Source organism: Stegastes partitus, unplaced genomic scaffold (assembly GCF_000690725.1).
Source record: "Stegastes partitus isolate 25-593 unplaced genomic scaffold, Stegastes_partitus-1.0.2 Scaffold1237, whole genome shotgun sequence".
In the NCBI taxonomy this organism is placed as follows: domain Eukaryota; kingdom Metazoa; phylum Chordata; class Actinopteri; family Pomacentridae; genus Stegastes; species Stegastes partitus.
In genome coordinates, this window is record NW_007578968.1 from 126,380 (window position 1) to 147,604 (window position 21,225).

Sequence of the window (21,225 nt, forward strand, 5' to 3'; positions counted from 1 at the left end):
AACAACACATACAAGCCCAAACTAAGAATTTATTCAAATAAAATTGTTGTTTTTTTTTAAATGAGCCACTTTATTGTGAGTAAGGTTTTATTCCAACGTCTATTATTTGGCTCCACGTTTTGATCTGACTTCTATCCCGCATTAATCTTGATGATAAATGAGTGTAATGTCTGTTAACTGTCAACCGCGCAATTTCTAACTTAAAGAAAAAACTAAATAAATAAATAAAAATCAACCTTGAAGCAGAGTTGTGCAACTTTAAAATGTAATCATCTTCCTCGGAATGTAATTAAAGTTTTCACGTTATTGTGCCTCGCTGCTCAAAGTGAACTTGAGGTACCATCAATCCTGGAATTCTGTGTTTCTTTGTGACCTCATTAAAGCGGAGATATAAGGTTACGGCATGAACTTGAGCGTCAATTTATCAAAGTTCGGAGAATCGCACTTAACAACGCTTTAAAGAGCCAGCTTTGGAATAAATAATTTATATCTTAAATGTGAAGGAATAGATGCATTCATTAAGTGGCTTTCTCTTGTTTACAGGGAATCTCTGAAGCGATCATGTGTTTAATCAGAGAATAACAATCCGCCTGCAGCTTTGGAAGAGTTCTGGGTGGATCCAGTTTAGTGGTAAAAACAGCTGGAACAAGGTGTTATAGACAGCTTAAAGTCAGTCGTAGATTCTCCACTTCAGCAGAAGTCGGCATCCAAATACTCTTTCAATACTGTATCATCTTGAGTCTTTTTTTTTAAATGTCACAGCAGCTTGACTTGGAGGCGATTACAGGAAGTACGCCTGTGAATGACTAAACAACCTCAGAGCAAAATGCATAACTGTGTTCATCCATATTACAAAAATGAACTAATTTCACAATGAAGACGGAAAGACGAGACGATGTTCTCCAGCCTGTTCTTCTCTGTTAGCTTGTGTCCACATTATGCACTAAAAGAGCAACAAAAGGAGGAAGCACAGACCACAAGACTTTGATCTAAGAGACTAGGGTTTGAATTCAATGTGGGACGCTTGTTTTGTGGCATTTTCACTCACTGTTAACTCATTTTTAGTCGCTTTGTGCTTCAGAGCTGCTCTTTTAAGGTAATGCATCAAAGCAAGGTGGTTACGTTTAGGAAAAGATCTTGCTTGAGGTTAAAATAAATCTGTGCAAAAGCTTTTCTGACCTTTTTTATGCTGTTTTCCGTCATTTTAAGTGGCTGTTTGCTTTTGTTTATGCAACAAAAATACTTTAAGTTTATGCATCAAAACTACTTGATCAGATTTAGGAGACGATCATGGTTTCAAAACAAAATACACCAATACAAATGGTAGACACAATGGCGGTTGTTTTCCAAGTTGCTGGGCGTGACGATGCCCGCCTCAAGAATAGCCGTTAAAAAAATGGACGCAGCTCACAATTTTATCGCCCGTTTTGTAAAAGGAATACATTTTGTACTGTGGACAAATGTAGCAATCACACATTATTTTGTAAAACTTGGCTGGACTGAAATATCGAAGCTCTGCTCATATTATAGTCTTCACAAACATCTATACAAGCAATTTATTTACATTATAATATTGAAAATGACTGTATGAAAGTATAGTTTGAGGCATTTATTAAAGGCTCCATATGGTGGAAATCTATTTGTTTTGTGTTTTGTTTGTTTTAAAAACTTAGAAGGGCTAAGACAAAATGAAGATGCTTATTATAGCCATGAATCCAGCCCTCTGTGAACTGAAAAGACACATTCTGAGGGCACGTTAGACTTTCGTTAGTTTGCTGAAAAGCTGCAAGAGAAGGGACCTTTAAAGCCTCATAAGGTTGTCTAACAGGAAAAAGTTAGAAACATGAACTTAAAATAGACCAAAAACAAGACATAGGTTTAAAAATATGTCATACTAGCTCTGATTCATGTCTTTTCAGATGTAACATGTGATTCACGTGGAGAAAGCGACAGTAAAGCTCACGTGAAGCTAACACCTTGAAGTGAGCTTAACCGGTTCTCTATAAGTTCCTGTGTTACGGTGTGATGCCTCCACACCAGGAAGGAGATTAGCCAGTCCAATCGCAATGCACTCACATGAAACCTGCCTGAGAAGTCAGTCAGGCGTTAGCATAGATAATCTCACTTCTTCCATAAGTTTCCCTGCAACATAAATCCATAGCATAGCAGATGCTCTCTGGCAACCTCAGCCGTGTTTCTTCTCTGAGTTGTCAATCATTTTTTGTTTGTGTGTGTGCACATGTTAATAGGCATGAAACCGAGAGTCCTTGGCATGTAATACAGTTAGTGCGTTGTGTGAGTGCACACATTTCCCCAGTGTTACCTGATCTCCACTGACAGTTGGTGTGTTTCATCCTTAACAGAGCGAACGACAGCAGAGCACACATTCATGGTGCAGTTAGAAAGCTTTTGAAGGTCTCTCCGTCTCACAAAGTATCCCATTCCTAACATTAACATTTCTCCATCATTAGCCACATATAATAGTAAGAGGACGTGTGTTTGACTATGTGAGTGTGTGTGTGTGTGTATTAAAGTCAGCTTTGGATTTGCAAAGTGTCTCTTTGTAACGGATGAAAGCAGGAAAGAGACTAAAAGTAAGATAGCAGCAAAAACAGAGAGACGGAGATAAGAAAACTACAAACACATGAATTCAAAGGAAGACAATAACAGAAACAGATGGACTGAGAGAGAAGATTCAACATGGAAACAGCTTTTATCAACACAGGTTTCATTCGAGATTTGGTAGTAAATATACACCGAGCAGCCACAACATTAAAACCACCTGCCTAATATTGTGTAGGTGCCCTTTGGGCTGTCAGACAGCTCAGACTCATCAAGACATGGACTCTGAAAGTGTCTTGTAGTATAAGCAGATCGTTTAAGTCCTGTAGGTTGCGAGGTGGGGCCTCCATGGATTTTCTCCTAGTGCGCTGGCTTCCTGCTCTAAATACATGCACAGTAGGTTAACTGGTGATTGTAAGTTGGCCATCGGTGTAAGAGTGGATTGTTCTCTGTTGGTACATGGAAGCGCAGATAACCTATGCAGTACCCCACCTTTGTACAATAGGCTCGAGCTTGATTTGACCCCAGGGGATACGGCTAGTAAATGAATGGACCCCACAGATGCTCAACTGGATTAAGATCTGGGAAATGTGGAGGCCAAGTCAACACCTCATGTTCCTCGAGCCATTCTCCAACACTTCTTGCAGCCAGCAAGGAATACTGCTGCCATTAAAGGGTGTATGGGATCTACAACAATGTTTCGGTGTCAAAGTAACATCTACATGAAAGCCAGGACCCACGGTTTCCCAGCCGAACATGGCTCAGAGCATCACACTGCCTCCATTGGCTTGCCTTCTTCCAGTAGTTCATGCTGCTGCCACCTCTTGCTGCCCCAGGTAGACAACACGTTGGGCCATCCACATCACGTTAAAGAAAGCATGATTCATAAAACCACCTTCTTCTGTTGCTGCATTATGAAGTTCTGAGGCTCACATGTCTTATTGTAGGTGCTTCCAGTAGAGGACAGGAGTCGATGTAGGAACTCCGCTACACAGCTCCATACACAGCACGTTGTGATGTACTGTGTGTTCTGACACCTTTCTATCATAACAGCATTAAGGTTTTGTGCAGTTTGGGCTACAGTAGCTCTTCTGTGAAATCAGACCAGACAGGCAGCAGTAATTCCCCCACGGACATCAATGAGCCTTGGGCGACCAAGACCTTGTCACCGTTTCACTGGTTGTCCCTCTTTGATAGGTACGAACCACTGCCTACCAGGAACACCCCATAAGACCTGCTGCTTTGGAGATAGTCTGACCCAGTCGTTTAGTCGTAACACTTTGTCCCTTGTCAAAGTCGCTGTGATTTTTATGCTTCACATATTTCCCGACTTCAAACACACCAACTTCAAGAACTGACTGCTCACTTCCTGTCTAATATATCCCACCCACTGACAGCGCCCCGGTAACAAGATAATCAGTGTTATTCACCTCAGTCAGTGGTTTTAATGTTGTTGCTAATCAGTGTACGTGGCTCATTTTCTGTACCTTTGTAACGGCAGACACTGCACATTTTGTTATGTTTTAAATAATTACATGTAATTATCTTAATTTATTATTAATTCAAAATAGAGAACAAACTGTACAGTTTGCCCGTAAATAGTGGCACTGCAGTCAGAAACTTTAAAGACATCTAATTGCAGAGCAGAACAGTCTGTTGACACTGACACATTTCTAAGTTTTTTTCAATTTACTTGCTCTTTTTTCCAGTACATACTATTATTATATTTTAATAACACAATTAGTAAGTTTAAAGTGCAGGTTTTTTTTTTTTACTATAGCTTTCAGGGAGTTTACTGGGTATACAGTACCCCAGTTTATACGTAAACCCCAAATTTAAGGACAATGTAGCAGAAAGGAGTGGTCCAAATAGTGCAGACAATGAAGAATTTCTGTATTTTAAAAAGAAGAAGAAAAGCTGTTGTGGTCATCACTTGTTGTTGTAGTTATTTTTTTTTGTTCTGCTTGTGTCTTTTTTGTGGTGCTGCACCCCCAGCAGACAACATATCCCCAAAATAAGCAAAAAATTGTAAAAGGCAACAACTAAAGCTGTAAGTACAACTTTAATTTCTGTCACTTCTGTCACATGTTTTAGTTACACATGGACCTGTTTGAGTGAAGTATCTTGGTTTCACTGTTGACTTAATTCCTGTTTTCAACAGCAGCTCTGCTCCCCACAGCACCTGAAGAAGGTCTTCACTGCTGCCAACATTACAAAGTAGTCCTAGAGAGCCAGAAACAAACACCGACTGGACTGAAATAACAGGGAAACTCAGCGCGGCGGGTCTGCTGATTACTAAGACAACCACACACACACACACACACACACACACACACACCGACACATGCACACGCAATAAATATGCATAAATATACAAAATACACACTCCATGCTGCAGAGACACATAAAAGCATTGTTGTGCACATACACAGAAACACACACAATTTCCAAGTGAACAGCCTTTTACACACACACGCGCGCACACACNTAGTTCATGCTGCTGCCACCTCTTGCTGCCCCAGGTAGACAACACGTTGGGCCATCCACATCACGTTAAAGAAAGCATGATTCATAAAACCACCTTCTTCTGTTGCTGCATTATGAAGTTCTGAGGCTCACATGTCTTATTGTAGGTGCTTCCAGTAGAGGACAGGAGTCGATGTAGGAACTCCGCTACACAGCTCCATACACAGCACGTTGTGATGTACTGTGTGTTCTGACACCTTTCTATCATAACAGCATTAAGGTTTTGTGCAGTTTGGGCTACAGTAGCTCTTCTGTGAAATCACACCAGACAGGCAGCAGTAATTCCCCCACGGACATCAATGAGCCTTGGGCGACCAAGACCTTGTCACCGTTTCACTGGTTGTCCCTCTTTGATAGGTACGAACCACTGCCTACCAGGAACACCCCACAAGACCTGCTGCTTTGGAGATAGTCTGACCCAGTCGTTTAGCCGTAACACTTTGTCCCTTGTCAAAGTCGCTGTGATTTTTATGCTTCACATATTTCCCGACTTCAAACACACCAACTTCAAGAACTGACTGTTCACTTCCTGTCTAATATATCCCACCCACTGACAGCGCCCCGGTAACAAGATAATCAGTGTTATTCACCTCAGTCAGTGGTTTTAATGTTGTTGCTAATCAGTGTACGTGGCTCATTTTCTGTACCTTTGTAACGACAGACACGGCACATTTTGTTATGTTTTAAATAATTACATGTAATTATCTTAATTTATTATTAATTCAAAATAGAGAACAAACTGTACAGTTTGCCCGTAAATAGTGGCACTGCAATCAGAAACTTTAAAGACATCTAATTGCAGAGCAGAACAGTCTGTTGACACTGACACATTTCTAAGTTTTTTTCAATTTACTTGCTCTTTTTTCCAGTACATACTATTATTATATTTTAATAACACAATTAGTAAGTTTAAAGTGCAGGTTTTTTTTTTTTACTATAGCTTTCAGGGAGTTTACTGGGTATACAGTAGCCCAGTTTATACAGTACGTAAACCCCCAATTTAAGGACAATGTAGCAGAAAGGAGTGGTCCAAATAGTGCAGACAATGAAGAATTTCTGTATTTTAAAAAGAAGAAGAAAAGCTGTTGTGGTCATCACTTGTTGTTGTAGTTATTTTTTTTTGTTCTGCTTGTGTCTTTTTTGTGGTGCTGCACCCCCAGCAGACAACATATCCCCAAAATAAGCAAAAAATTGTAAAAGGCAACAACTAAAGCTGTAAGTACAACTTTAATTTCTGTCACTTCTGTCACATGTTTTAGTTACACATGTCCCTGTTTGAGTGAAGTATCTTGGTTTCACTGTTGACTTAATTCCTGTTTTCAACAGCAGCTCTGTTCCCCACTGCACCTGAACAAGGTCTTCACTGCTGCCAACATTACAAAGTAGTCCTAGAGAGCCAGAAACAAACACCGACTGGACTGAAATAACAGGGAAACTCAGCGTGGCGGGCCTGCTGATTACGAAGACAACCACACACACACACACAAACACACACACCGACACATGCACATGCAATAAATACGCATAAATATACAAAATACACACTCCATGCTGCAGAGACACATAAAAGCATTGTTGTGCACATACACAGAAACACACACAATTTCCAAGTGAACAGCCTTTTACACACACACGCGCGCACACACCTACACACACATGCACACACACACACATACATCTACATGCATGCATGCACATACACACAGGAATGTACACACAACTAAAACACTCCTTGTCTCTCTCTCTCACACACTCGCACTCAACTACTGTTATAAGCTTCCGTTTTCTGAAATAAATTTGTGCTTTGCATGCAAACACACATACGCACACACACACACACACACACACACACACACACACAATCTGGTACTTATCAAATCTTAAAGCTCTCCACCTGCTCCCTTATTTTATTTCAGTCTGGAACAAAAGCTTTAAGTTATGTTTTTCCAAAAGTTTTTGTCTTTGAAGCTGCTTATTTTAGAGAACTGAGCAGATTATTAAATTGGACTGAACTTACAGTTTGTACTTTTCGTTTTGTTGTACAACTTGTACAAACAATACAAAAAGTTGCCAAGATGCAGCAGATATCGATCTTGTTTAAGCAGTTTTCTAATTTACGCTCTTTGTGCAAAAACGCGACTGTCCATGAAAAAACTGGAAAAAAGGGCCAAACCACCAGATAGCTTGTTTGATCAAAACTGTGTCAGCACGTCAATCATGGTGCTGTATTCTATATGGATCTATGTTCATGACAGAGCTGGGCGAGAACGTTGAAAACATGCATTCTGATGTAATGTTTGATTTTAGCCAATATAGATAATTAAAGATTAAATTACTTTTAATTTAAGGATAACTTGCAATTTAAGCAATTTAGCCTTTTCATCAAGGTACACGAGTGATAAATTGAACAAAAACACAAACACACAGATAAATTAATATCCATAAATATTTTTTGTTTACAGATTTAAAATAAAAATTTAAAAAAATAGGGTAAAGGACTAATTTAACTGTGATACATGCATTTTTTTTTTGACCATGTAGCCCATCAAAGGGCAGCAGCCTCCACCAGAGAGGTGAGCATGCGTGAAGGAGGGCAACAAGAGACCCAGGTGGCCACAGATTAGTGCGCCTCAGGAGACCTGCATGAAAGCTATGGAGGGCAAAGGGGCTCCATTATCAAGGGATGTTTATGAGCAAAGAAGGCAGCACACTCAGGGTTTGTTCATGCAACCGAATTTCGTGTTTTCGTTATGTGCCTCATGGCAGTTTGCATCTGATCAAGCATTTAAACTATTTTGTCATTCGTCCATACTGCTATCATTCTGTCAGCAAGGTCTAGTTCATGTTAACTTTTCTAATAAAGAAATGTTTCCATTCAAATATAACTTTGTAATATTTCATTTTGCAGATGTGTGGTATCTTCAGGTTAAACAGAGTGTGCAGACATGAAATGTACAGAAAACTCATTTAATGAATGCGATAAAGGCCAATATTGCCCCAGCTGTGCCCCAAACCTTTACATATGGAGGGACTGACTGACTACATCCAAACACTTCAATGGACAAAAGGAGTCTGACTTGATATATTTTTACATCAAAAGACAATCTATATCAAACTATACATAATTAATAAAGACAGAGTGGAACATCACATACAGCCCAGCAGCTGATATGAGACAACTACAAGTATAACGTCTGCGCAAGGTCAAAGATTTTTAGCTGACCGTCACCACATTTGCAGAAGGCGAGCTGCTGTGTGTAACATGAGATAAAATCCTCAGCCGCATCCCAGCACACGTGTGCAAGCGTCCTGTACGACTCACGTATTTATCTGCTATTTGTGAGTGACAGTCTTTTATGAAACATAATGCTGCCGTCATTTGTATTCCACATGCAAGCAGAACTTGGAAATCGCTTTTCTGAAACGGGACCCCGGTTGGTTAAAGGTGAAACAAGCAAGTGAGAGAGACTTTAAACCGAAATGCACATGCCGCAGATGAAACAGGATATCTCCACAGCGCAACCCGAGTCAAACACCCTCGGTATGAGCGCAGTATATTGTGAAGTAATAGAAACTGTTAAAAGAGAGTGCAAATACAAACAGTGTGGGTGCAGGAAAGAGACCTCCAGAGGCTTATAAAAATGACTGCGCCGAAAATAAATATAAAGGGAAAACGCTGATGGCAAACAGAGGTAAAGGTGATTTGGGTTGTGAGAAAAATTACATGAAAACTCAACAAAGAAAGAAACGGTATAAAAAAAAAAGAAACCTCCAAAAAGGAGTGCGACATGCTATGGCAGGAGAGTAATGAATGCAATTTAAATAAGACAACAGAGAGGAAACGGCAGGTGACGGATGACTTCTATTACTTGTCTGTTATTCAGAATGATAAATTTACACCTCTGACTGCACACAACGGTGACACCACAGTGTATTGTAGTGCTGTGTTGTATTCTTGTTTTGTGTGCTTGCTCAGGGACTGCAGGTGGAAGTGAGCGACAAGCTGGATCTGGTTGAGTACGTCTCTTCTCTACGGTGTGAGATCTGTGTTTTTTGGACTTGACAAATAAGAGTCCCTGCACATTACAACAGCATGATGAGGGAGTGACCCGCTGGAGGTCAGAACAAAAAAGAGTTGGTGTTAAGTTCCTGTAATGTATCCGTTAAGACTTTATTTTTAAAGCAAGGGTATAGTGTGTGTTTTTCTGTCCAACAGCATGTGGTGTCCCCGCTTTAAAATGTGGTCAGAGAGCAACAAAGACAAGGGCTGCAGCGATGGGCGACTTTCCGGAGACGGTGAAAACCAATGATTCACACGAACCTGCAGGGTAATGTGCTTTCAGAGAGCTTCCGAGAACCCGACGACACCAACTGTCTGGGCCCTTTGATAGACACTTGCACTTTCACATGGTCATGCAGACAGACACACACACACACACACACACACTCCACCTCTCCTCACATTTGCAGCGCCTGCATCACAGCGTTCAGTCCGCTTTCTGACCGTGACAGCGCAGTGTCTTTGAAGGTAGGAAGTCAGACCAGAGGTTTTTGGCCGTCGCAGTGTCAAATCCAACCAGCCAAAGAATCGGGGTCAGAACCAAATTATCTCCCAGAGGTTTGGAGGGATACAGAGGAGAACAGGATGAAAAGGAAGAGGAGCTGGGTGAGAGGAGAGGGGCCGAGGCTCACCAGCCAGAGAGAAATACTCGTCATGGAGACCCAGGGCAGCGACTTGCCGCTGAAATGTGAGCCTGGGTGTGTGTTAACAAAACAGAAAAATATCGTAAAAGAGGGTGGCTGATAAGATAATGTGGTGGCAGTGAACCCCATCTGACTATCACTTTATTTTCCTACAGAGTTTACCATCTTTAAAGGCTGCCATCAATTTTTACAGGCCAATATAAAATTTTTATAATAGCTGTGTGAGAATAGTGTCTTTTATGAGGTGAAAAGAGTTCACTCGACAATCACTGGCTGTTTGAGGGAAGGCTTTGTGACTATACCTTCACCCGACACAGACACCGATTGTTCATTCACAACTGAGCACTGTAATTGTACCAAGGCACAGCAAGGTTGTCAAGCTGCGGATGCTTTTACATGTCAAACTGGTGTACAAGAGGCTGCAGCAAGAGTGACACCTGGCATTTCAAGAGAAAAGTGTAAGAAATAGCATAATATTAGCAAGTCCAGGTAACACATTTACTAGTGTGTTTACATTAATACTATGAGCCGGTTTTTCTTCCAAGGCCAGGAATCATATTATTCTTTAACTACATCATTTTATGGGGTTGCAGGTTACCTTAAGCCCTTTCCAGACATGGCATATGCAACATTAATGGCTTCATCAATCTGTTAAAGTGACAGCGTTCTGCCATTCAGACATAGGTCAGCGTTGCATTAATGTTCCTCATTCTGACATACACGGTCATGACGGTGACAGAGAGAGCCGCAGCACACATGCGATACTTGTCATAGATGCAATATTGGACAGTACATCAAGTGATGCACAATGCATGATAATGCACCACTAAACAAAAGACTACATTTAAATCCACTATGGAATGAGATATAACAGCATATAAACTGTGACAGCTCATCTGTCTGAGGGGAAGAAAAACATACAGTGTGACATAATGTCAGGTCCTGATTGATCCTGTCTCCATGTTGGTGACAGGATTGATCAGAAATTTTAATTATTGTTATTATTACATGTTGTTGCATGTGCGTCAATGAGCACAACTCTCTCATACTAGAGCAATGACATAGATCCTGTTTGATGCTGCAGGTATTTAATACACTCAAAGGAAAGACTCCTACAAAGAAGTTGGAAGTAACAAACTAAACTTCAGCTCCTGTTAATGTTGTTTCAAAATTTGGATTTATTCTTGGTGAGTCTCATGAATCCGACCTATGACAGAATCTGTCTTAATTTCAATTCAGTTGTATTTTTAAACAAATATTACCGTATATATACGTTTCAGTTTGTAATAAATGTGAAATAGCAGTGCAAAGTGAATGACAAATGTAATTTTTTATTGTGCTCTCGGATGTCTGCAAGTTTAATTGTGTAGCAAACATGTTCTATCCTACTTTTTATTGAATTTGTCATTTACACTCCAGATACCTCTAAATCCATCATCCAGAGTAGTTTTATTTTCAACAGTAAACTATATTAATCTGTAATCCTCAAATATACGGGTCCTTAAGTATAAATCAAACCACTGTCTTAACCCAGCACAGAAACAGTTGAAGAGGTTACATTTTACATTCTCATACTTGTCTAGGACCAATTAGCCCCACAGCCTGGCACTGTTTCCTATTTCCATGATTTCGAAAAAGATCATCACCTGGTGTGGATCATACTTTTTGCTTCAACACCAGGGAATGTATAATTAGGAGTTTTAAAATAATTCAGGTGGAAACATTTAAAAATCTGCCAGAGACTGAGCGACTAACCCATGTAGCTAACATTAGTCTAATGACCAGATACAATCTGACAGAGACAGCTGCTATTTTAGCCAACAAATTGGCGGTCAGCAGATAAAAATATAAAATCAGTTCTTTTTTTCTCTTTGTCTGAAATCAAGGAGCCACTGTGTCAAAATTTACCTGGAGTCGTGGGTGGTAACTCTGCCAACTTTATCACTACAAACTGCATATGTGCCATATGAGAACAGAAAGCTTGACATGCACAGCAACAGTGAAGAAGGAGGGGTGCAGCTTAGAACTGAAACTAAAATATACACTTTTTGCTTATTGTGTTTGTAACTACAAACTGGTCGACAAACCTCATCACCACTGAGGTAAGCCGAGAGAGTCTGAGGAGCCGTTTAAATATAGCAAAAATGGTGACATTTCAATGCATTTTGGCCTTTGGTTTACACGTAAACAAAGCTATTAGTCACCAAAAACGATCATATCTGAAAACTCTGGCCAAAGTGGAGATTTGGAAAAACCCCGTCTTTACGGTTGCATGTAGACAGGAGGAGACGGAGTTTGACGTCATAGGATGCATCATCAGCGTCATATGTGTGCGACCCATGTTTACAGTTTGGCTGCTGTGATAGAAATGGATGCTGTTAAAGCAGTATATGTCCATATACTTGGACTGACATGTTTCCCAGTCAATGTTTTCAAGTATTTTACTTGTTTTGTATTCTAACACCACATTTAGGAGTAGCTCCACTTCTCTGTCGGTCCAAACAAACGACCCTCACACCATTATTGTTGAACTAACACAAAGTAATTCCATTGGTTGTTGTGTTTTTTCCAGGATTCTGATTGGCTAGCATGGCTTTACGCTTCTCGTTACACTGCCCCCTATAGGTTTGGCATGCTCATAGCAGCTCTTAACGACATGTTTATGTGTGAATCGTGTGAACGTTTTTTTTAAAACTTAGATTTGTTTTCCTAAACACCCGGCTATGTGTAAACGTGGCCTGAGATACATAACGCGGAACGGTTACGGTTAGCTCACCTTGTTTCCTATGGCTTTCTTGGGTGGGAAGTTGAAGGTGTCCACCTGCGGAAACTGGGTTCTCAGGTGGTTGTGGAGCTCTCTGAACTCGGTGTAACGTCTGTATACATTCCACTCATTGTCCAGGATGCGGATATATACCTGAGAACAAGCAGACACATTATCATTATCATCATCATCATCATCATCATCATCACCACAAGAAGTTTGTAAGATTCACAAATCAGCAATTAAATGTAATACTGTAAAGACATCCATTAAGCCAGCATACTGGCATTCCCCCCTGTGATAAACTAATTGAAGTAGAAGTCTGTTAAAACATTCTCATATCTAGCATCTATAATTTATCAAAGATCAAAAAAAAAAAGAAAAAGAGAAAGCAAAAATGAAAAACACACCAAGAGCCTACTGTTGCGTAATACCCTTTTTGTTGCAGTTCACGTATTGGTCATTAAGCTTTAACAGTGCCTGACAATAAATGAATGAGATGGGTGAAAGAATGAGTTCCTCTCATCCTTGCAAATGTGTATTTTCACTTACATATTGCAGCACATAACAGAAAAAGTCTATAGACGTGACTGTGCCGCCACCATTTCCATGCACCATTAGCTGCTTTATTCAGACTCATGAAAGATAGAGGGAGCGGACAGAGGAGGGAAGATGAGCCTATTACACGAAAGAAATGGAGGAAGAGAGGGGGAGTAGGCTTCCAATGCCAAAGCACAAAAAATACAGACTTGATTCAAGTACATGAAAACACAGAATTTGACCAAATGTATCTCAGCACTGCTCTCCCCCCTACCAGGCAAATCAAAACATAAAGTAAACAAAAGGCAAGAAATGTCAAAACTGTGTATGTTCCAAACCCACATAGTCCTGAAAGTGCTCGTTATGGACATGACGGCTGATACGGCTGCAGTCTTGTTGAGTGGTTTAAAATGAGTCCACATCATAAATTGTCAACAAAACTCCAGCAGAATTAATCAACTCTAAAGTTGTCAGTTATCTTTAACACAGCCTTTCATGTTTAAACCTTAGGCTCAGGGTCAGATGAAGTTGACTAAAACATCAATGGTGCTGCTGAGACTTGTACTCTCATGGAAATTCCTGCAGAGAACCCATTTGACGTGCAGTGTTTTTCAAGCCGCTGGGACTAAAGTGTGTCGCCACAACTGCAGCTTTTAAAGAGAAATGAGAATCTTGAAGCTAGAGAGTGGCTCTTTCACATATAAATGAAGGTCCGTTACATCCAAGCCCGTGCCGAGAGAGTCCACGCAGTGCTGATTGAGCCTATTAGCAGCAGGTAAATCTATCTATGGTGTGCAATATACCAAAGCTTTGTATGGGCTTTGTGTAGTGACATTCCTACATCAGTGGTGATGAGCTTTTAAGTCATCCAGCAATGATTATTTTGCCAGAGGTGAAAACAGGAGCAACCGTAGTGACAAAGACAGATGAGGCTGAAGCAATGATTACAGCCAAGCCTGTGGTGGAATAAGCAGGAGCAACGTCTGATGCTCTAAATAAAAAAGAAACTCAACATTTGGATTTAAAAGAGATAGCGATGGAGGCATTTCTTCATACGCACGTGTTGACAGTTTTTATGTAATTACTCTTGCTGCCAGAAGGGGGACACAAAAGTTTCACGCTGCCGGTTTAAGCCACCAGAATACTCCAACACTCCTCTACAGTGGCTTAACAGCGTCTGACCTCCCCTCCCTCGACACCTTCCCATCGTCAAAAACTGGGGGAGCAGCTTCCTACAATCTTCTAAAGTTGACAACTTGACATTCACACCCACTTCACACAGTGATCTGCCAAGTGTGCGGAGGTGAGGCAGTAAGCAGGGTTTGAACTTTTCTCTCCAGCTCTGACTTTTTTCATCACTGTTTCACTTTTCATGTGAACAAATGAGTACAACACTACAAAGAGACTGAGTGGTGTGAAAGTGCACAAGTGAGTGCTGCCATCCTTGTATTTAAACAATTAGCGTACCTTCCACCCCCCAGTAATAACCTATTTTTCACTCTGCCTTCAAGTGTGGCAATTTGGAACAGCGACAAACACTTTTGAGCAAGTTCTTATCATGTGAACCCAAGTCTAATGTTTTATAAGGCGTGATCAAAAAGCATGCAAGGAGTAACTGTCACGAGTTAGGATTCCACGAGACATTGCGCAATCAACATCAGGACTTGTCTCATACAGGTTTTTGTGACCAGTAGCAGGTGTGCATTTGCAATTTCACCATGGATCTCAAACATCAAATTAAATTCTGTCAGTCTGCAGCCAAGGAAGAGCCGATCCTTCTTGTTATTTCAACATCCTCTCATTTTAAGACTGAATGGAAAAAAATATGTAATTTCCCCCAAAATAGAATTTCCTCCCCATGAGGATGATCACTGGTCATAAATGCGTAGCTGTGGACTGATTTCTCATCTTCGGCGTGGAAAAGTCCGCAGTCATAGCACGTCAGGTCAGGAGCACACCGAGAATATACTCATTGTGAACCCAGTTCCTCAGGGTCAGACTATCAACACCGAGTTTTACTGGAATTTTACTGTGGCATCTGAGGAAGAACATTCTGCCCAGATGACCTGAGCTGTGGCACAACAGCAATTAGGAGCTCCAACCACGTTGTGCACCCACCCACAGCACAACCATGATGTACAGGTTTTCTAGGTCACAACATAATCGCTGTTTCCCATCTGTCCCAATTCCTCGTCTTCCTCAAAATGAAATTCAAGTTGAAGGGGCGCTGTTTTGACACAGTGGACAAGCTCGCATTGCAGATGGTGCTTGACGTACTTACAGAATGGGACTTTAGCGTGGCAGGAGCGCTGGGAGCGGTGAATCGCTGCACTTGGTGCAAAAACTGATTTGGATGGCAGCAAATCTGGTGCAAGTCTGGCTTGTGAACTTGTGAACTTGTGAATGCAGACCCTGAAACTTTTGATTACATCTCACGCTAATTAGCACTGACCACAAACTACAACTGAGATTGATGGGAAGATCATTAGTTTTGGAGGTATTTGGTCATAAAACCAAAGCTCTGGGCAAACAAAGTATTTGATTTGATGGTGGAAATAGATTCTAAACCACTAATCTAGTGCATTTGTGCACCAAATTTCATAGGAACCCATCCACCTCCTGGTGGCTCTACAAGAAAAGTCATCAAAATAATCGAGTTTCACTTTGTGAGGTTTCATCATCAGTTTGTGCCAGTCAGTTTAGGGCTGGCCCTGTGATAGACTGGCGACCTGTCCAGTGTGTCCCCTGCCTTCGCCCTAAGTCGGCTGGGATAGGCTCCAGCCCCCCCGCGACCCTAGTGAGGAGTAAGCGGTGTATAGAGAATGGATGGATGGATGGAATTTAGAGCTGTTGCAATATGTTACCATGTAAGTGAAACTTTGACCTGCTGGTAAAGCTGCAAGTAAAGTCAAAGGATCACTTCAATAAGTCCTGAAGAGTCGTCCTCTTGGGACCATGAATATCTGTACACAATTTCACAGCAATCCATCCAACAGTTGGTCAGATATTTCAGCCTGGACCAAAGCACTGATATCTCTACCACTAGTATACCATTCCTGCTCTCCTATTATGGATAAAACACCAGCATCTGGGTCTGTGATCATCTGTGTTAGTCATTAAGACACATCTTGAAAGACATTTGATGTAATTTATTGCCATTTTCAGTAGAGCAGACAGCAAACTCAGAGCTCCAGGAACTGTAACAACATTTCAACCTGAAGTTTTGACAGACACAGGAGCAAGAACATGATGACAGAATTTTTTGTTTTGAGGCGACGGTTGCTTTAGTCACTGATCTTTTGTCAGCATGGCTGCTACTGTGCTGTCTAGACAACATAGCAAACACAAAAAAAATGTGGCATTTTGGACAGCCATTAAGAGGAAACCAGCAGCTGAAGCTCTCAAAAAATGTCTGTTTGCTAATATTTGAGCAACACTGACAGATGTGGAGACACTGTTAATGTTGTGAAAATATATCAGAAAATAGCACTTCACAGTACAGTTAGAAAAATGAAGGTAAAGCATGGATCTATAATTAAATCGGCCGAATGTGGGAAGTGAACATTGTGCATACTTCTCTGTTTCTACTTTATCAATTAACACCAAGTTTATCTATCTACAGAATGGTAGAATAATATACTGAAGGGTAACAAAACTTTTACTGAGTGTTTTAAACACATACATCCTAAATGAAATCTGCTTTCTTATGTAAAGTTGTATTAGACCAAAGCAACTGAATCAGCTCCTTGAATCATCAATTAATAACCAATACAGAATAGTTCATTACATCACATTAGAATGGACAGCTAATAACTTATTTAGCATACTTTGAATGGCATATACCATAATTTGTCTTTTCCTATTTTTGAAGAGGATCCATTACTTCAGACTGAACAGCCCTGATATACAGTAACCTGATGTATAGTATGAAGAGCTGCTGCATTAAAGGAAAGACCCAAATCTGGTAAAATGACAGTAGCGCCTGACAAGATGGGAGCAGACAAGGCCACTAATGCACCGGAGACTTGTCATCACAGCACTTTATGCCTGACCTACAGAAGCACATCTAAGTTTTTACCAACTTTTTTTTTTTGCAAGTCACGAGAAGCCCTGGCTCAGTACGGTATGGTCTGGTTGTAAGTACATGTTGATCAAAGTTAGGACAGAGACTCAGCTGACAAAACTGGGTCATGCTAAATGTCTCATTTAAGACAACTTAAAGGTTCTTTGACCAAATACGGGTCTTTCTCATAGTGGACCTTATCACCGCAGACAGGAAAAGCACCGGTGTAATTATTAACATTAAAAACATCTGTATTCCACTTAGGTGAGCTAGTTAGACACTTTTAGCTTGTGACAGAAAATTTAAGACCCCCTTTGGTAAATATCAAGGTTTCGACCTTGTTAACATGTCCGTATGGTGTTTTTTTATATGCTAGCAGACACATTATGAGTGAAGTAATTAGTCAGTGCCATGGTTGGCCAAGGTTTTAAACCATAGATATAAGAAGTTGGATGAACTTTCCATGAATCAAGGTCTCCTGAACAGCTGGTGTAAAGCTCAGTGTGGCAGTGCCAGATGACAGGTGTTTCCTGAATTCTGGCTAACCTAAAAAATGAGCAAAGAGGTGTAGAGTGAGTGGAGCTGAGGCAGATCATGCAAATTTCTCTGGGCCATGGACCAGCCTGTGATGGCACCCAACCATCACTCAAGGTCGCAACGTCCTGATCGAAGCCAAACTTTGAGCTGCTTTCACACAATTTAAATGGGGAACTGGGAGAACTATAGTTTTCTTAACCTTTTCTTTGGCTAACTTTTTCAGCCCTTGAGGTTGTTAGTTGTTTCATTTGATACACAGCGATGAGTTCTAGGTGTAATCAATGACAAGAGAGGGACTAATTAACTAATGTCACCAAGGGAGTTTGGTAACTATAATCGGCTGTATACAAAAGATGGACGTCACCCCTTGGTTTGTGGACAAAAATTTTTAAGACCCAAATTTGACAATTGGCCATCGTCATCTTGGTCTTTCAGATCTGCCCATAACGAGCAATTGGTGAATCTGATTGAGAATTTAAAGACACCAGGCACAACGATACGACAGCAAACCTACCATCACAAGGTAGCCCTGTCTAATTTACTCTATTTATTGAATAACAAAAACCATCATGCTGTTTTCAAAAGGTCTGACCACAAGTGATTGAGATGATTAGGAAAGTGTTTACTGAGGTAACAGATCAAGTGAAAAGTGTTTGTTTTTCTCATAGATTTCTATGCAGTTGAACACTTTTGCAACCAGAAGAGTCGCCCCCCGCTGGCTGTTAGAATAAATGCATCTGTGTTGGCTACACTAGAAGATCCAGAGACTACATCTGTCTTTCATTCAGTCTATGGTGCCTAAAGGTAGAGGAATTGTTCACATGTAAATTTCACCTGTATCGTATAATTCAGACATCATACACACAAGATAAATGTATGTACCCAAGCATGTTAAAAATGAGTACATTCAGTCACCATTATAATCTCCAACACAAGTGAACAAAACGCTGAAAATCTGAGTTTTCACATATGCTGCAAGCCTCAGTCACTTCTTCACGGTAAAAAGGAGCATGTCAAAGTCAAAGTGAAGGCTGCAATGAGTAATTACTGCAGCATTAACTCGGGGGTTAGACATCTCATAATGTATTCCATATATTATTGTCCATACAAGGTCTGTGCTTTTAAATATTCCATATGGTCTGCTGAAAAGCTCCGCTGATGATGAAGCCCTGACTAGCATGACAAGTAGCTGAGTGTTGAAGCTTAGGAGACAAAGTGACGAAAACTCCACTTCTAATATCTAATGAAATGCATTTCACAGACCTAACAGTAACTTTTCAGTCAGTTTATGTGACATTTCTTGGACTAAAATGTTTCTTGATCAAAAAATAAACAACTCATCCTCATCACATCTGTGCATAATCCATAATGATAACACTGTATAGTCAGCTTCAAAGACCACACCAAAGTGTACGTCTCTGTGTACTACATGTTAATAGCCACATGTAGTCTGCTGGGTCTGGATACAAGAGCTGCATTAGCAAAGATAAGACGCTAGATTCAGTCCCACAGTGTCTGTAGTTTTTCAGACATCAAATGGCTCCTCACATATGGCAGTGTTAACACAGCAAGCTTAATCCACTTTACACCGTCTCATTGGCACACTTATTTATGGCAACGCATTAGCCTCTGCACACAGCTACCAGCTCCTTCCCCCCGACTAATCACAAATAGTCTATCATTATCTCTGACAAAAATCTTGGCGACATCCACACTGCATCTCTAATATTTCAGCGCTGGGGCTTTGATATCTCCAATAACACCCGTCTTCAAACAAGGACGGGCCTTTAATGATGGTTCAGAGGAACCTTGTGCAAAAGGGTTGATGGGTTTTGGCTGTTGTTGAAAGCTCAACTGTGATGGACACAGTCCTATTGTCAGTATTTAAATGGCTTATAAGAATATCTGAGAAAGCATAATAATACGTTTGATGAAAATAGGACCTCAGGAAGTGAACATAAAAAGGAAAATCCACCTTTGGTTGGTGGCGTATAAGCAAAAAAAATCTTAGTGCTGAAGTGCTATAATTTATTTCTTTCATATACCTTTTTCAACAAAATTGAGTCTATTAACTCAGGTAGACTTACTGTATTCAGCTTCTGGCCACAATCTAGCAAAGCGAAAAGTTAAAAAAAAAATTTAAAAAAAAGTCTAAAGGCTGTTCCTTAATCCCAACACTTTACACATTAACTGAGTTGCGCTTTTGTCCGCTCAGACTGATGTAGGTAGAGAAAGTTGTCTCTGCGTGCACAATTGATTTCCCACTCTATCAAACATTACATCAACTGCACAAACTTGCTCATTTTAATTTTGATGAAGGCCACCTGTTCGTGAGTAGGTGCACTTGCATGCATAATTAACACCCATAAAATGCCTTATAAGTTTTGCTCCATCTGTGGGAAAGTGTCATGCACAAAAAGAGTACCAGGCGGGATTGAACACTGCAGAGATTCAAATCCTTCTGTTAGGAATCAGTGGACAGATGACGCTTTTTAGCAGGGATGCAGGGATTTTTGCCGATAGGCGACGTGTCGATATTATCCAACTCATTTTGGTCGATTGCAGAAGCTGATGTATGCACATATTTTTTTCCACCTAATTGCACGGAACATCAGGTCTCTCTTGTAGAATTAACATATCATTATGCCAGCCAGGGTTTCTCCTGGCTCAGAAGGAGCATTTGGAGGCAGGAGTGACTCTGTACGTGATGTAAAATACGAGGCTTTATTTTACTGTGAAAAATGAGAAAACTATTCCAACTTTTATGTAATATTTTCAAACAAAACTGCAAACTGATGATTATACTGTGAAGGGACATGTGAGAATCCATCAGAAGGACAAAGCAAACTGTGTGAGTGAGAGAATCATTTTAACTACTGAATTTAGGCTATGACAAGTTGCCTGAGTATGTGAAATAAATCTTGCGGGGAAAGGCAAACGACAGGTCTGACCACTTGTAAATATCATGACAAATAGCAGAAATTTGTCTCCCTCCCTCGTGAAAACCTGTTTTTATCTGTTCTCTCCGAGCTTTTTTAGACGCTCATTTCAACGACTAATCCCTACAGATCAGCTGATGACATTTCCCGGCAGAGCAACACTGAGCAAAAAAGGGACACGTACAGTATAAGCAAACAGAAATTATGAGAAATATAGAAAAGACAGTGGAACAAAAATGTGCAACTGAATGGGAAAAAAAAAAACTAAATCAGATCCCCTGCTGTGAATATGTGCTATCTTTTGTACTTTTCCTTCGACTGAGTGATAATTAATTTCAACAATGAATATCAGATGACAGTTATCAAATTACATTAACCACGCTCGAATAGTGACACTATAATAAAAGCTGTGCTCTCTCTGTGTTTTCCCAGCCTGCTTGGATGTTAAAGGGCTAGCAGGTGCTTTCATTTATTCATTAGGATCTCCATTAGCAGACACCTCAGTGACTGCAGGCTGCTCTGAGGTCCGAGCAGACAAACACACAGCCACAATGATGCATGATTCAAAGTCTCTTAATGTATGAAATGTT

At 40.5% G+C, this 21,225-nt stretch overlaps 1 protein-coding gene across 1 annotated transcript in view; it reads right to left on the reverse strand.

Annotated features, from left to right (window-relative positions):
- The window catches only part of snx29 (sorting nexin 29), a 189,315-nt gene that overhangs the window by 27,094 nt on the left and 140,996 nt on the right, over positions 1–21,225 (reverse strand). Inside the window, exon 19 of the mRNA XM_008297682.1 lies at positions 12,569–12,709. Coding sequence (XP_008295904.1) covers positions 12,569–12,709 — 141 coding nt within the window. The remainder of the gene's footprint in view (positions 1–12,568; positions 12,710–21,225) is intronic.